Source organism: Pelophylax lessonae (genome assembly GCF_965119305.1).
Source record: "Pelophylax lessonae genome assembly, chromosome: 4".
Classification (NCBI taxonomy): Eukaryota; Metazoa; Chordata; class Amphibia; order Anura; family Ranidae; genus Pelophylax; species Pelophylax lessonae.
This window is the reverse complement of record NC_138771.1, coordinates 309458536-309472780: the sequence shown is the minus strand read 5'-3', so window position 1 is coordinate 309472780 and position 14245 is coordinate 309458536. Positions and strand designations below refer to the sequence as shown.

Below are 14245 nucleotides of genomic sequence, written 5' to 3'. Positions count from 1 at the left end.
CTGTTCAAAAAACGGATGTTGACAGAAGCAGATGAAAACGGATGTAAATGGATTATCATCCATTTTTTCATAGGAATGCATTAATGTTTGTTTTTCATCCGTCAGCGGATTAGATTAAAATGGACGAACAGTCCATATGTGTGAAAGGAGCCTAAGGGTTATAGCTTATAATAGAGATCTGCTACAGAGTGTAATGTTTTCCCTGGGTAAGCAGAATAAATCACCACTGTATCTCCAAGCCCTCGTTCGCATAGGAGCGATTTGTCATGCAATTTGACAGGTCAAATTGCATGACAAGTCGCAGCCTATTTCTGGCAGTGACACCGTTTCAATCGGTGTGACGCCAACTTTGTGGTGCCGCAGCACTGATTTGCAAAAGTAGTCCTTCCAATAGACATTTGTGCATGAAGCTGCAGAGATATATTTCAAGTAGTACCTGAAATCGCACTACTGCAAGTGAAGAAGCTTGATTTCAAAGTAGCATCAATGTGAACCAGGGCTAAAAGTAGAGATGGGCTCGGGCGCGTTCGAGTCCCCACGTGCCTGATCCCGCCAGGAAGCCGACACTGCACTCTGCTAATCACAGCCACTGAGACCTTTCCTGATCTGTACAGCTGCGGACCGGGAAATGTCTCACTGCCTGTGATTAGCAGAGTGCAGTGTCGGCTTCCTGGCGGGATCAGGCATGTGGGAACTCGAACACACCCGAGCCCATCTCTAGCTGAAAGTATTTTCAAGTCATGTTGTCCCTGTATATTGTCAATGGCAGCCTGCATATTGCCATCAGACAGTGGTTACTCCAGCTGTCATCCAAGAAGATGTGACAGATTCCCACTCACATCATAATGGGATCCGCAATATGTACTGTGCCAGATCAATGTAACCTTCCCCCAGCAGTTACAATTGAAGCCATAAAATGATCTAAGCTGTTGGTGGTAGGTTGCATTGATATGTTCTGTCATTTTGTGCTTATAATGTGGATGCAAGAAGTTGCAATTGGCTAAAGATTGCTGTGTATGGCTGCCATAATTCTTGCACTCAGCTCTTTTTTGTCTTGCTTGTACTTTGTACTATGTAGTAGTAAGGTGTGTACGAGACAATGAGCTAACACTAGCAGACGCCAGAGTTAATCATTAAGCTAAAGTCAGTTGTTCTGTAAGGCAACACCCATTTCCTATATGCAATAAAAGCATGATCAAAAAGTTACCTAAGCAGCATAGACTGCAGGAACTTTGTAAAGTTGCATTCCACATGATTAAAGCTGACCATGCATTATACAGTTTTCTTCTTCAATTTCCTTTAGATTTGCCTTCAACTATGTAGTACAAGGGGCCTGCCTGATTGCATACAAATAAAAAGTGTTTAGGTTTGACCTCATATTATATGGTTTTGGTAAATCTAAAGTAAAATGGTACAAGAAAATTTTATAATGTATGGCTAGCCTTACTGCTGATCCACTATACTCTTTTTGTAGCCACTTAACGTCTACCTGCATGCATTCCAGTAATGGATCCTTGGCATTTCTCAGGACAAAAAGTGGACAATACCTGCATAAAGTGGACCATACCTGCATAATGTATCTAAACAACCATTTGTATACAGTCCCCTGTCGAAAGCCCAGGGTGACAATACAGGGGTGCAGTTGGGAAACAGGGGCAGGGCATTGTCGCCCTATAACAGAAAATGTGTAAAGAATAACCTTTAAGACAGGATTGCTAGTAGTGATAGGCTGAGGCGTGTTCAGGATCCTAGTCCTAACCTACCTGAGCAATCCCGCAAGAAAGCCATCGCTGCACACCGCCAATCATAGGCAGTGAGGCATTTTCCGGCCCGCAGCTACACAGATTGGGAAATGCCTCTCTTCCTATGATTGGCAGTGTGCAGTGAGGGCTTCCTGGCGGGATTGCTCAAGTAGGTTGGGACTAGGATCCCGTACAAATCTGAGCCCATCACTAATCGCTAGGTATTATTTAAATGAAAGCTGCAGATTTAAAAATGACTTTTGAAAATGTTAGTATGGTAAAGCTAATATAAGATTTAAGTGATGTGAATGTACAATATATACCGTATTTATCGATGTATAACACGCGCCGGCGTATAACACACACCTCAATATTTGGAGAGAAATTTCAGGAAAAAAAGCTTAAATTTAAAATAAACAGCTTTGAACTCAGAACATTTTTTTTTTTCAAATCAAATGACATCTCACCAGTGCCCATGAATGCATCCTCATCAGCAGTGTCCAGCAATGCATCCTCATCAGCAGTGTCCATATATGCAGCCTCACCAGCAGTGTCCATATATGCAGCCTCAATATATGCAGCCCATCAGCAGTGTCCATATATGCAGCCTCACCAGCAGTGTCCATATATGCAGCCTCACCAGCAGTGTTCATATATGCAGTGTCCATATATGCAGCCCATCAGCAGTGTCCATATATGCAGCCTCAATATATTCAGCCTCGCAAGCGCAGTGTCCAAATATGCAGCCTCGCAAGCGCCATTGGTACTGTCCGAATAGGTTTTAAAAAAGGGCGGGAAGCAGCGCCGAGAACAGAAGGGGCGGGCCGGGCCAAGGAGAAGGAAGGACAAGCTGTCATAAGAGCAGAAGGTGGCGGGCCGGGCCGGGCCGAGGAGAAGGGAGAACGAGCGAGCGCAGTCATCGGAAGTCTTGCCTCCTCTGCCGAGACGTGTGACGTCTGTCATAGGCGGGACTTCCGATCACTGCGCTCGCTTGTTCTCCCTTCTCCTCTGCCTGGCCCGCCCCCTTCTGCTCTAATGACAGCTAGTCCTTCCTTCTCCTCGGCCCGGCCCGCCCCCTTCTGCTCTAATGACAGCTCGTCGTTCCTTCTCCTCTGTCCGGCCCACCCCTTCTGCTCTCGGCGATGTTTCTTGGCACTTTTTTTTTTAATATCCGTTTTTAGGAGGAAAAAGTGCGTGTTATATGCCGATAAATACTGTATATGTAAAGCGCTGCATAAATTGACAGCGCTATAGAAGTACCTGTAAATAAAATAAAATAAATAATAAAATAAATTACATTTACTTTAATAAACTTGAATGACCTTTCAGTAATGCTGTAGTTTAGTGATACTAAAAGTGATAGACTACCAATGTTATTTTAAAACTAAAGCTGAACTCTGAATCTGCACCTGCACTGCTGGGGTAAACTGCTTGTTTTTTCCCTATGGAACCAAGAAAAGCAGTTTTACTTACCTGATCCTCCGATCCCTCTGTGCTGCTAGACTGATCTTTGCAGCCCCTTCTCTCCAGAAATCCGGTGGTCTGGTCTAAGGTCCTTTGACATAATCCAGACCGATGCACTGGACGTGAGAATGCTGAGGGGCAGTCCACTGCCAGAGTGTAGGGAGTGCCACCTGCTGGGAGAGTGAAGAATCAGATAAGTAAAAGTGCTTTTTCATCCCCTAGACCAGGGCTCCCCAAACTCTAAACAAAGGGCCAGGTTACTGTATGGGCCAGGTAACTTTATGGGTGCTGGACTGTGGCCAGCTGGAGGAGAAAATGTCTTAATGTCAGTGGAAGTAAACAATGCCCCCTCTTTGATATTAGGGGGAGGAATAGTGTCCCATCATTGGTGTCAGTAGGAGGAATAGTGCCCCATCGTTGATATCAGTGGGAGGAATAGTGCCCCTTCATTGGTGTCAGTGGGAGGAATGATGCCCCATCATAGGTATCAGTAGGAGGAATAGTGCCCCATCATAGGTGTCAGTGGGGGGAATAGTGCCCCATCATTGGTGTCAGTGGGAGGAATGGTGCCCCATCATAGGTGTCAGTGGGAGGAATAGTGCCCCATTATAGGTGTCAGTGGGAGGAATAGTGCCCCATCGTTGGTGTCAGTGGGAGGAATAGTGCCCCATCATTGGTGTCAGTGGGAGGAATAGTGCCCCATCATTGGTGTCAGTGGGAGGAATGGTGCCCCATAATAGGTGTCAGTGGGAGGAATGGTGCCCCATTATAGGTGTCAGTGGGAGGAAAAGTGCCCCATCGTTGGTGTCAGTGGGAGGAATAGTGCCCCATCGTTGGTGTCAGTGGGAGGAATAGTGTCCCATCGTTGGTGTCAGTGGGAGGAATAGTGCCCCATCGTTGGTGTCAGTGGGAGGAAGAGTGCCTCATTGTTGGTGTCAGTGGGAGGAATAGTGCCCCATCGTTGGTGTCAGTGGGAGGAATAGTGCCCCATCGTTGGTGTCAGTGGGAGGAAGAGTGCCTTATTGTTGGTGTCAGTGGGAGGAATAGTGCCCCATCGTTGGTGTCAGTGGGAGGAATAGTGCCCCATCGTTGGTGTCAGTGGGAGGAAGAGTGCCCCATCGTTGGTGCCAGTGGGAGGAAGAGTGCCCCATTGTTGGTGTCAGTGGGAGGAAGAGTGCCCCATTGTTGGTGTCAGTGGGAGGAATAGTGCCTCATTGCTTATATCAGTGGGAGGAATAGTGCCCCATTGCTTATATCAGTGGGAGGAATAGTGCCCCATCATTGATATCAGTGGGAGGAATAGTGCTCCATGATAGGTGTCAGTGGGAGGAATAGTGCCCCATTGTTGGTGTCAGTGAGAGGAATAGTGCTCCATCTCTGATGTCAGTGGGAGGTATAGTGCCTTATTATTGATGTCAGTGGGAGAAATAGTGTCTAGTTGTCTGTGTTAGTGGCAGGAACTATGCCTCACTGTTGCTGACAGTGGGGGGGGGGGGGGGATAATCCAAAAAGCCCAGATAAAAGCAAACAAAGGGCAGCATCTGGACCCCGGAGACAACTGCCCTAGACTAAACAATAGGTAACCCTTGCAGTGTGGAGGTAGCCCCACTGCAAGGGTTGACTCTTAGTTCCCCCTGAGATCAGATGTAATCAAATACCAAAAGCAAGTTATGGCTTTGATCGTCTTCAGCCACCTAACTATGATTGATGGGACAGTAGTGAGGTGCAGAAAAAAGTTCCATTCTTCTAATTAAAGTCAGTATCTGCACAATGGAGCACTGTAGGTGTTGAGGCCACTAGAGTGCAGTAGAAGACAGCTGGTACTATACAGAGACACCTAGAACTAGCTGAACAGGAATTAACTAATAAATCTGGATTTAGTCCAGCTCAGGAGTTTGCAGAAACTTTGACAGATTATTATTACTATTATTATTATTTTACAGGATTTATATAGCGCCAACAGTTTACGCAGCACTTTATAATATTAAGGGCGACAATACAAATACAATACAGTTCAATAGAGAAGGAATAGGAGGGCCCAGCTCATAAAGCTTACAGTCCAAAGGCAGATATAAAAAGACATCATTTAATTGAATTATTGTCTCTTTAACTATCATTAAACATATTTCTATAGAGAGCTGGCAAAAGATCCAGAATCTCAGTGAACAACAGCCGCCTGTAATCCTCCTTTCAGCAGCATCCAGGCCCCATTCACAACTCAGCGTTTTGTAGCTTAAAGTTCGAAGCTCCAAAATACTGGAGGAGAAAAAAATCAATTCTTCTCTATGTAGTTGGTTCACATCTCCACTACAAGTTGCCTGAAGCCAAACACCTGAAGCTCAAAAAAGTTCTGGAGCCTTTTTTGTAGCTCAAATTGGGCAGATTTGAACGTTTTTGGCACATTTATATTTCCATAGAAATTAATAGAAATGCACTTTTGCGCATTTTGTCGTGCATCTTTGCATGATTTTCTGCTCAAATGAAAATAATGTAAAAAAAATGAGTAATAATATATAAGTAAATAACTAAAATAAATACACAAATACCTAAAAATCAACCTAAATAATAAATAAAATAAATTAATAATATGTAATAATAAATAAATAAATTATAAAAAAAACATAATGATATACACCCAAACAAAAAATAATAATAATGATAATAGTCCTTTATTATTATTATTATTATTATTATTACCTTTTACATTTTTTGTTAGGTTGTTTAATATTTTAATAATAATATTGTTATTATTTTATTTTTATATATTTTAGGTTAGGGGTTAATTATTTATTTATTATTTTATAGTATTCATTTATTGCATTTATTTATTATTATTTGTATTTATTTATGTATTTATTTTACATTTATTTTATTAGTATTAGTAATATTAACACCCTAACCGTACCAAAAAAATTAATATTAAGACAATAAATAAAATATTAACCCCTATACCTAGCCCTAACCCCACCATAACGCTAACTCCTTTAAAAAAATAAATAATATTAATAGGAAAACAAATAAAAGCTGATGGAAAAGCTAAAAAAGCTGAAAAACCTAGCAACAAATGATGTAACAAATGATAGTTTTGTCTACTGGCTAATAAAAAAGGCGCATAAAAACATGCAAAAAACTTTTAAAGACGCTAAGCTCAGTTATGAATGCAGCCTCAGTCTGAGAGTGGAAGGGGCAGTACTGCGGTTTGGTTGTGTTGTATAATATTTTTATTGTTTACTGTAATATACTTTACTGAATTCCATGGGGAAATAAAAATCATCTTGACTTTAGCCACCTTATAAATAGGCCACTTTATTTTTTTAATATTGCCATTGCTCTACCAGTCAAAAAAAAGTGGGAAAATTATAAGAAATAGGAACTGCATGCTGCTGCCCTTCGTTCTCATTATGTCATAGCTGTCAGTGATGGGAGGTAAGTTTAGGCCCAGCATTCCTCCTATAAACAGTCAATCTTAAAGTGTAAGTAAACGCTGATGATAAACATCTCTTATATACTTCCTATTGGTCTGGTAAGCATACAATTACATTAAAGTGGAGTTCCACTCAAAAGTGGAACTTCCGCTTTAGGGTCTCCTGACCCCCTGATATGGGGGGGGGGGAGCGGGTACCTCGTTTTGACAGGTACCAGCTCCCACTTCCGCTCGGGCCGCTCGAGCGGATGTTCTCCTCTCCACCAAGCCCCACCCCCCAATTTTTTCATTTTGCATGTGATTTTCTCTCTCGGTCACCTGGAAAATGGACAATGACTCCACAAATACACTTAAAAAAACACACGTTGCATTTTTGGACCACTACCATTGGATATAATGGAAGATGCAGCACGCAGGATTTTGCAAAAGCGCAGCGCACTGTATAAAACCAAAGTGCGCAGATCTGAACAGTTACATAGCATTTAAAGGGGACTATTTTACATGGAATTTTGATGCGCTGATTAGATATGTTTTAGGGAGGTAAAACAGGTCCTTAAAGTCTATGTTCAGTTTTTGCTTACAGCTGCTTTGACTCTGACATTAGTGTGCACTAACTCTCTGTTTTCTTCTTCACATCTTTCTCTCCTATTGTCTTTTGCACGCTGTTAACCCAGGATTGCGGACAAAGCATTTTACCAGCAGCCTAATGCTGAGGTCATTGGCTACGTGTATGTTCTCTTTATTCTATCCTTTATCTCCTAATTCTTGATGTAATCTTTCTGCTGCTGAATAGAATACAGCTATCACAATATAGTGGTCATGTGATATAATCAGGTTCTTGTGCATAGCTTTGTCTGTCTGTCTAGTATAGTATATGATAGCACATCTGAAATGGATTTATATGGTACTTCTGTTTGGTGCCCTGTTTATTAACATGTTAGTTTCCTTGCCATTTTAGGTAAAATTACATTGAATGTATAACAAATATAAATTTAATATAAAGTGTTATTTATTCCAAAGCTTATCTCAGGTATGGGTGAAGCTCAATGGATTACTCTGGCCCCAGGGGTTTTATGACTTTCAGGGGCTCAGAAGAATGTTACCCAGCAGAGATGCACATCATGAGAGAAACAGGAGAGCTGCCAATGCTTGCTCTTGTTTCTGAAAATGCTTGTGTCCTGGCTGTCCATTTAATCCAGTGGCTTTAACACTTTCAGAGACACTAACCTAGATGAAGTTGGCAGATTACCCAGATTTATCTTGCTGCTTGCTTATTCCAAGGCAGTGACTTGTCCGACTCGGTTTTTCAAAAAGAGAGGTCAGCAATGGCAACCTATATACACAGATCAGCTATAACATTATTACCACTCACCAAAACCGATCGATGCATGGACTCCACTAGACCTCCGAAGGTATGCTGTGGTATCAGTCACCAAGCTGTCAATAGCAGATCCTGTAAGTTTTGAGGTGGGTTCTAAATGAATCAGACTTGTTTTTCCAGCACATCCCACAGATGCCACAGTTTTTGTTGTGTTCCTCAAACCATTCTTGAATTCATCAGACCAGGTCACCTTCTTCCATTGTTCTTGCGGTCCAGTTCTGATGCTCACCTGCCCATTGTAGGTGCTTTTGGCTGTGGATAAAGGTCAGCATGGACACCCTGACCAGTTTGTAGCTACACAGCCCCATACACAACAAACTGCAGTGCACTCTGTGCTCTGAAAACTTTCTATCAGAACCAGAATTAACTGTTTCATTCATTTTAGGTACAATAACTCTTCTATTGGATCAGAATACACAGGCCAGCCTTCACTCGGTGAGCCTTGACCGTTCACGACTGTCGCCAGTTCGCTGGTTTTCCTTCCTTGGACCATTTAGGCAGGTCCTGACCACTACAGAGCAGGAAAGACCCACAAGAGCTGCAATTTTGGAGTTGCTCTGATTTCTCATCCAGTTGTCTAGCTCCTTGGTCCTCAACCCTGGTCCTCAGGGCCCACGAACAGGCCAGGTTTGCAAGATAACTGAAATATATCCCAGGTGATATAATTTTCTGCTCAGTAATTGCAGAACTCTAGTCTGCATCTCCCCAAGGTAATACCTAAAATCTGGCCTGTTAGTGGGCCCTGAGGACCGGAGTTGAGGACCACTGGTCTAGCTATTACAATTTGGCCCTTGTCAAAGTTACCCAAATCCTTTCTCTTGCTCATTGTTTCTACTTATAACAGATCAACTTCAGGGACAGCATGTTCAGTTGCTGCCTAATATATCCCACCAACTTTCAGATGCCATTGTAACAAGATAATCAGTGATATTCACGTTACCTGTCAGTGGTGATAATGTTATGACTGATCAGCGTATTTAGGTGTTTGGGGTTAATACATACAGTGATAGAATTCAGGAGATGGGTTCCTTTTTAATTTCACAGTCATAAGAATGCAATATTTTTCACAATATTGGTTCTTAAATGAATATCAGTTAATAAAACGCTAATTGATCTTCTATTCATTAACTTGAGAAAAAAGAAAAAAATATTAAGGTCTTAATTTCTTTTAGATCATCTGTATTTTGTGTGTGAAGCCCAACATGGAGCAATTTAGGTGGACCTGAACTGTAAAATAACCATTGTGTTACCCTTAGGAAAATGAAGAAACGCAAAGGACCAACATAAAAAACGTTGTGGCGTACTTACAATTCTTTACCTTTCCAGCATCAGTCATGTGGTCTCTACCAAAGCAACTTGAGAAATGTATTTTTGTGTAAAGCCAGCCAATCGGTAACTATGCTTGAATACTTTAGGAGAGACCACAGGACCAACTCCACAGGGTAGACTTAATTTATCTAAGGTTATACAAGAACAAGGAACATTACTTACATTGAATGAGAAGTGTTCCTTGTGCCGGTGGCTGCTCTCTTGGTTGGTCATCTTCCACCCCCCCCCCCCCATACCGCCACAGCGGTAATCTGGTACTACAGGCAGTGGTGTATTTTGGTTTTGTGCTGCCCTAGGCAAGACTAATATTGGGCGCTCCCTCTCCCCCCCTTTTTTTTTTTTCTCTTTCTTTTTTTTTCTTTTTCTCCCCCTCCTATGTAAATTTGCCCCACTCCTTTTTTTAACGGATGTGGCTCCCTCCAAGATTGAAGGACTACAAGTCCCAGCATTAACCCCTGAGATCTCACAAGAGGGGGGTGAGTGAGAGAGAGGGGGGTGAGTGAGAGAGAGGGGGGGATGAGAGAGCAAGAGGGGGGTGAGAGAGCGAGAGGGGGGATGAGAGAGAGAGGAGGGGTGAGAGAGAGAGGGGGGGTGTGAGAAAGAGGGGGGATGAGAGCGAAAGAGAGGGGGCAATGAGAGAGGAGGCTCTAGCAACCAGTGGTCAGAGAGAGGGGGGTGAGAGAGAGAGAAGGATGAAAGAGAGAGAGAGGAGGGGTGAGAGAGAGAGAAGGATGAGAGAGAGGAGGGGTGAGAGAGAGGGGGTGTGTGAGAGAGAGGCGGGATGAGAGAGGTAGCTCTAGCAACCAGTGGCCAATAGAGTCTCAGGTGGAAGGGGGCGGCTTTTTTGCTGCCCCCCTGCAAAGTTACGCCCTAGGCCTTGTTGGCCTAGGCCAAAATACAGCACTGACTACAGGGATTAATTTGAGCCACTGGAGGTATTATAGGCTTTTATCAAGAGTGCTGCCTATACCTGCCCTTTCTGCACCCCTCTCTCATTCACAGAAGCTGTACTATAGTTCCAGCAATGAAAAGCTAACTGTGAATGGAGGATTTAGACAGTCCATTCATCTGCTTAGCCTTCAATCATTGCTGGAAGCTAAAGTTCTGCTTCTATGAATAAAGGAGGTGGGTCGAAAGGGTCGGCATAGTCAGACGAGTGCATATGACAGGTGCAGTGGCTCCTAATACCCCCAAAGCACTGGAAGATTACTGCTGCAGGGGAATGGGGAGGAAGACAGAGGGCAGAAGAGTTTAACTAAGACAACTGACACCAGCACAAGGGACACTTCTCATTCAATGTAAGTACCATCCCATGTGCTAAACATTTAAAAGCATTGCATAATACCAGGTATTACAAGAGGCCTATTATTACGTTTATTATGGAAACAATCTTCCTATGTGTGCCCCTTTGCATAGTGTTTCGCTTTGGTTGCAAAATAGCTAGGCAAGTTGAATTTTAGAAGGGCGTTAACAATGGCAGCTCCCATATTTCTCCTGAAAAGATTCACCTCAAACATGTGCAGATGTTAGGAGTAAGCATGCTCACTGGTGATCTGCACAGGTATTGTTTCTAACCTCTCTACTGTTCCTTTACCAGAGCATCGGATGAGGTTCTTGCCTCTGAGACCAAGGATGATGAGACCGGCACTGAATGGGAACGCGTTGCCCGACTTTGCGATTTCAACCCCAAAAGCAGCAAGCAGTCAAAAGATGTGTCTCGCATGAGATCTGTGCTTATCTCAATGAAACAGTCACCTCTGTCTCGCTAACCTTTCCTATCCAACCTCACCTCACCTCCCTGCTTCACATTATACCAAAGAATCCATCCACACGGGTCAGAGGCCCATGCATTTATGGTATAAACATGACCAAGGCACCAATCCCACATTTTCCCCTCATTAAGACACCTTTTAATGAACTCAAACTACAACTCTCAGTAAAGCATCACCACGTCAACTTTGAGTTGTGATTTGATCATTTAAGTATGCTGGCTGTTGTTACAGAAGCATGTGGTGGGTAGAAGAAAAGCTTATGAGATATTTTTATTTTTCTCTGTGTGCCTGTCTTTTTAGAATGCTTGCTTGTTTATTGGTCATAAATTGTTTGAGGAAAAGTAAAGCTTGGGAGGCAAGGTGCAAAGTACTGTAAATCCCCTCTAAATAGGGTACAAAAACTATGCAGAGGCATTATGACAAAAGTCTTGATAGAAAAATGATAGCTAACATCAAATAAATTAATTCTTTAACGAATCTGATCATTTATTTAAAGAAAATCTAATTTTAGTTGTATAACACTTCCAGTTAGACTGCACAAGTTTCTCTGTCCAGCTGTATCTTCCATTTAACTGGTCTCTTAAAGCAGAAGTAAACCCATCGTTTTAAAATTACATTACATTCCCGGCACGTGCTGGAAATGGAACTGTCACCGTGGTTATGCTCTCAACCAAACTGTCAAACCATCCAATGGCAATCGTCATAACTGATCACATGTGCAGCTTCATGGCAGTTGAAGATTAAACAGAGGCCAAGATGGCAGCTTCCTTGGCTAAAACGATAGGAGGGTTTACTTCCACTTTAATACATATGTAAGCTGTCTCTTGACAGAACAATTTTTTTTATTGGTCTTCTCAGTTGTATAGCAGCTAAGAGAGAGAGTTCTGTCATAACCAATAACAGAACAATTTCTGATTGGCTGACTTGCACCAGTTTCCAGAGACATTTAACTGGAAGCTAGAGAAATCCTAAGCTGAATGGTGAAACGTATATTTCTTTTATAAAACAATATTTGTCCCCACCTACCTATTGTACTATGGGAAGTCTGACTTGTATGTTACCTGTAGTGGTGACCTATTATGCCTTTGTACAGATTTCAGTTAAACCAACTTTGGGATCTCTAAAGCCTTCCTTTTTAATGAAAAAAATAAAAAATAGCTGTAATTTAGAACGCTTCGAACTAATAATACACGATACATCTTTCAAGCATTTTCCTATATTTATTGGTAGTATTAAACCATAAATGAGTTCTAATCCAGTATTATTTTAATCAAAGGCTTTTGTGTTTGTTTTGTTCTCTCAGTCATCCCAGTATTTTAAAAGCAGTCTCTAAAATTATCTTTTAATTTATTTTCAGGTCAACAAACATGACTTTTTTTTTTTTTTTAATTTCTAAAGGGAGGGATACTATCAATATTGCATATAATTTACAGGTATGTTTCGGTATAGCTTTTAGAAAAGTGGCAGTTTTGTCCAATCGCTTAAGTATAATTTGGCACAAGTCTTTATTGCTGGATCAAAATATGGAGCCGCATTTGTTGGTGTAGTTCTTCTGTATCAGTCATGTCCGTTTTTGCAGTGCTGAAATGCTATATATTGCAAGTAAAATGCTGATGTAATGTCTATCAAAGGGGATGCCTCCCCTGCATTGGTTCCCCATATAAAATGTTGCATTGTGTACTGCTAGATCCAGTCTTCATCCAGCTCTACCTGTCTATAACAGAGGTCTCCAAACTACAGCCCATGGGTAACATCCAGGCCGCAGTTAGAGTCAGTGGTGTAGCCTCAATGTGCACAGATTGAGGATTCAGGTCAGTAGAGTGGTGTAGCCTCAATGTGAACAGATTGAGTATTCAGGTCAGTAGAGGCTGCCTTTGGTCATCCTGCCATTGCCTCCAGTCTCCAGCACAGGTTCCCCCCTGCTTTGTTGTCATTATCCCCATTGTTGGTTACTGGGACCACTATGAACTTCCTCTGACCAGACCTGCCCTGCATCTCAGCTCCCACCCTGCAGCTACAGTCTTACTGTAAGCCAGTGGTAAGAGGGACTCTGATGGGGACTATCTTGTAAGGATGGAACATTGTTGGGGACCCTGATATATTTGGGGACTCTGAGATAAGGGTGGATTCTAATAGGGTTCTTGATGTAGGGGGTGAGGGACTGTGACAGGGGACCCCGATGTAAGGGGAGACCCTGATGGGAACCCTAACATAAGGTGAGGCTCATTTACTTAGAATTGTTTGTTGGGTTTTTTTTAGGCCTGCAAATATTTGTAAAATATACAATGTGCCCCTTGCACTGAAAAGTTTGGAGACCCCTGGTCTAAATCATTCATGGAATCCAATGAGGTACATAGTTTCCTACACCCAACCAGACGCAGCAGCAGGAGAACTGAACAATATAATGCACAACACACATGTTCCACCAGACAGAAGTAAAATAATTTTGTGATACGTACCTATCAGTCTCATCTCATACCTTCCATTTAAAATGCTGACAGGTCTTCTCTAAAGCCAACATGCAAATGCAGCAGCTGCTGTGGAGGACTCTATCTTTCCAATTCTGTTCAATAATGCTGAATGTAAGCATTCTGTTCTGCTATGCTGAATGGTATTTAAAGGATTCCTGCTGTACATCCGTCTATAGATAATCAAGGCAATCTGTCTCTTGGTGGAATGTTGTTTATAGTCATGGCAATACAAGTTGGATTCACTATATAATGAACAAGAGAGCAAGGGAAACGTACTGCATTGCAAAGGACACATATGATTTGTGCACAATGCATTTCCAAATCAATAAATCTAAAATGATAAACTGTAAACTTGTTGTGGTGTTTTTGTGACATAAAGAAGTTGAATCTATAATTGTAAAAGTACATGACATCTGTGATGTGTCCTCAAAAAGTTCCTGTCTTTTCGTGTCTACACTAATTTTTCCATTGTATCTATGGATGTCACACAGACTGGGCTTCTAACATCTAACTTCTAATATCCGCCTTTGTTCATCTCCATTAGGTGGTTGATTGATGGGACTAGTAGTTTACACAATAACGATTAGGATCTTTGTGCTTTCTTTAAGGCTCCATTCACACCTGAGTGTATTGTTTTCAGGCGTTTTTTCGGGCGTTTTTTT

The 14245-nt window shown here is 42.1% G+C and overlaps 1 protein-coding gene across 1 annotated transcript in view; it reads left to right on the top strand.

Moving 5' to 3' along the window:
- The window catches only part of CLTB (clathrin light chain B), a 61929-nt gene extending 47995 nt beyond the window's left edge, over positions 1-13934 (top strand). Inside the window, exons 5-7 of the mRNA XM_082255669.1 lie at positions 7305-7358; positions 10938-12923; positions 12970-13934. Coding sequence (XP_082111795.1) covers positions 7305-7358; positions 10938-11109 — 226 coding nt within the window. The 3' untranslated portion in view covers positions 11110-12923; positions 12970-13934. The remainder of the gene's footprint in view (positions 1-7304; positions 7359-10937; positions 12924-12969) is intronic.
- Positions 13935-14245: the final 311 nt, after the last annotated feature.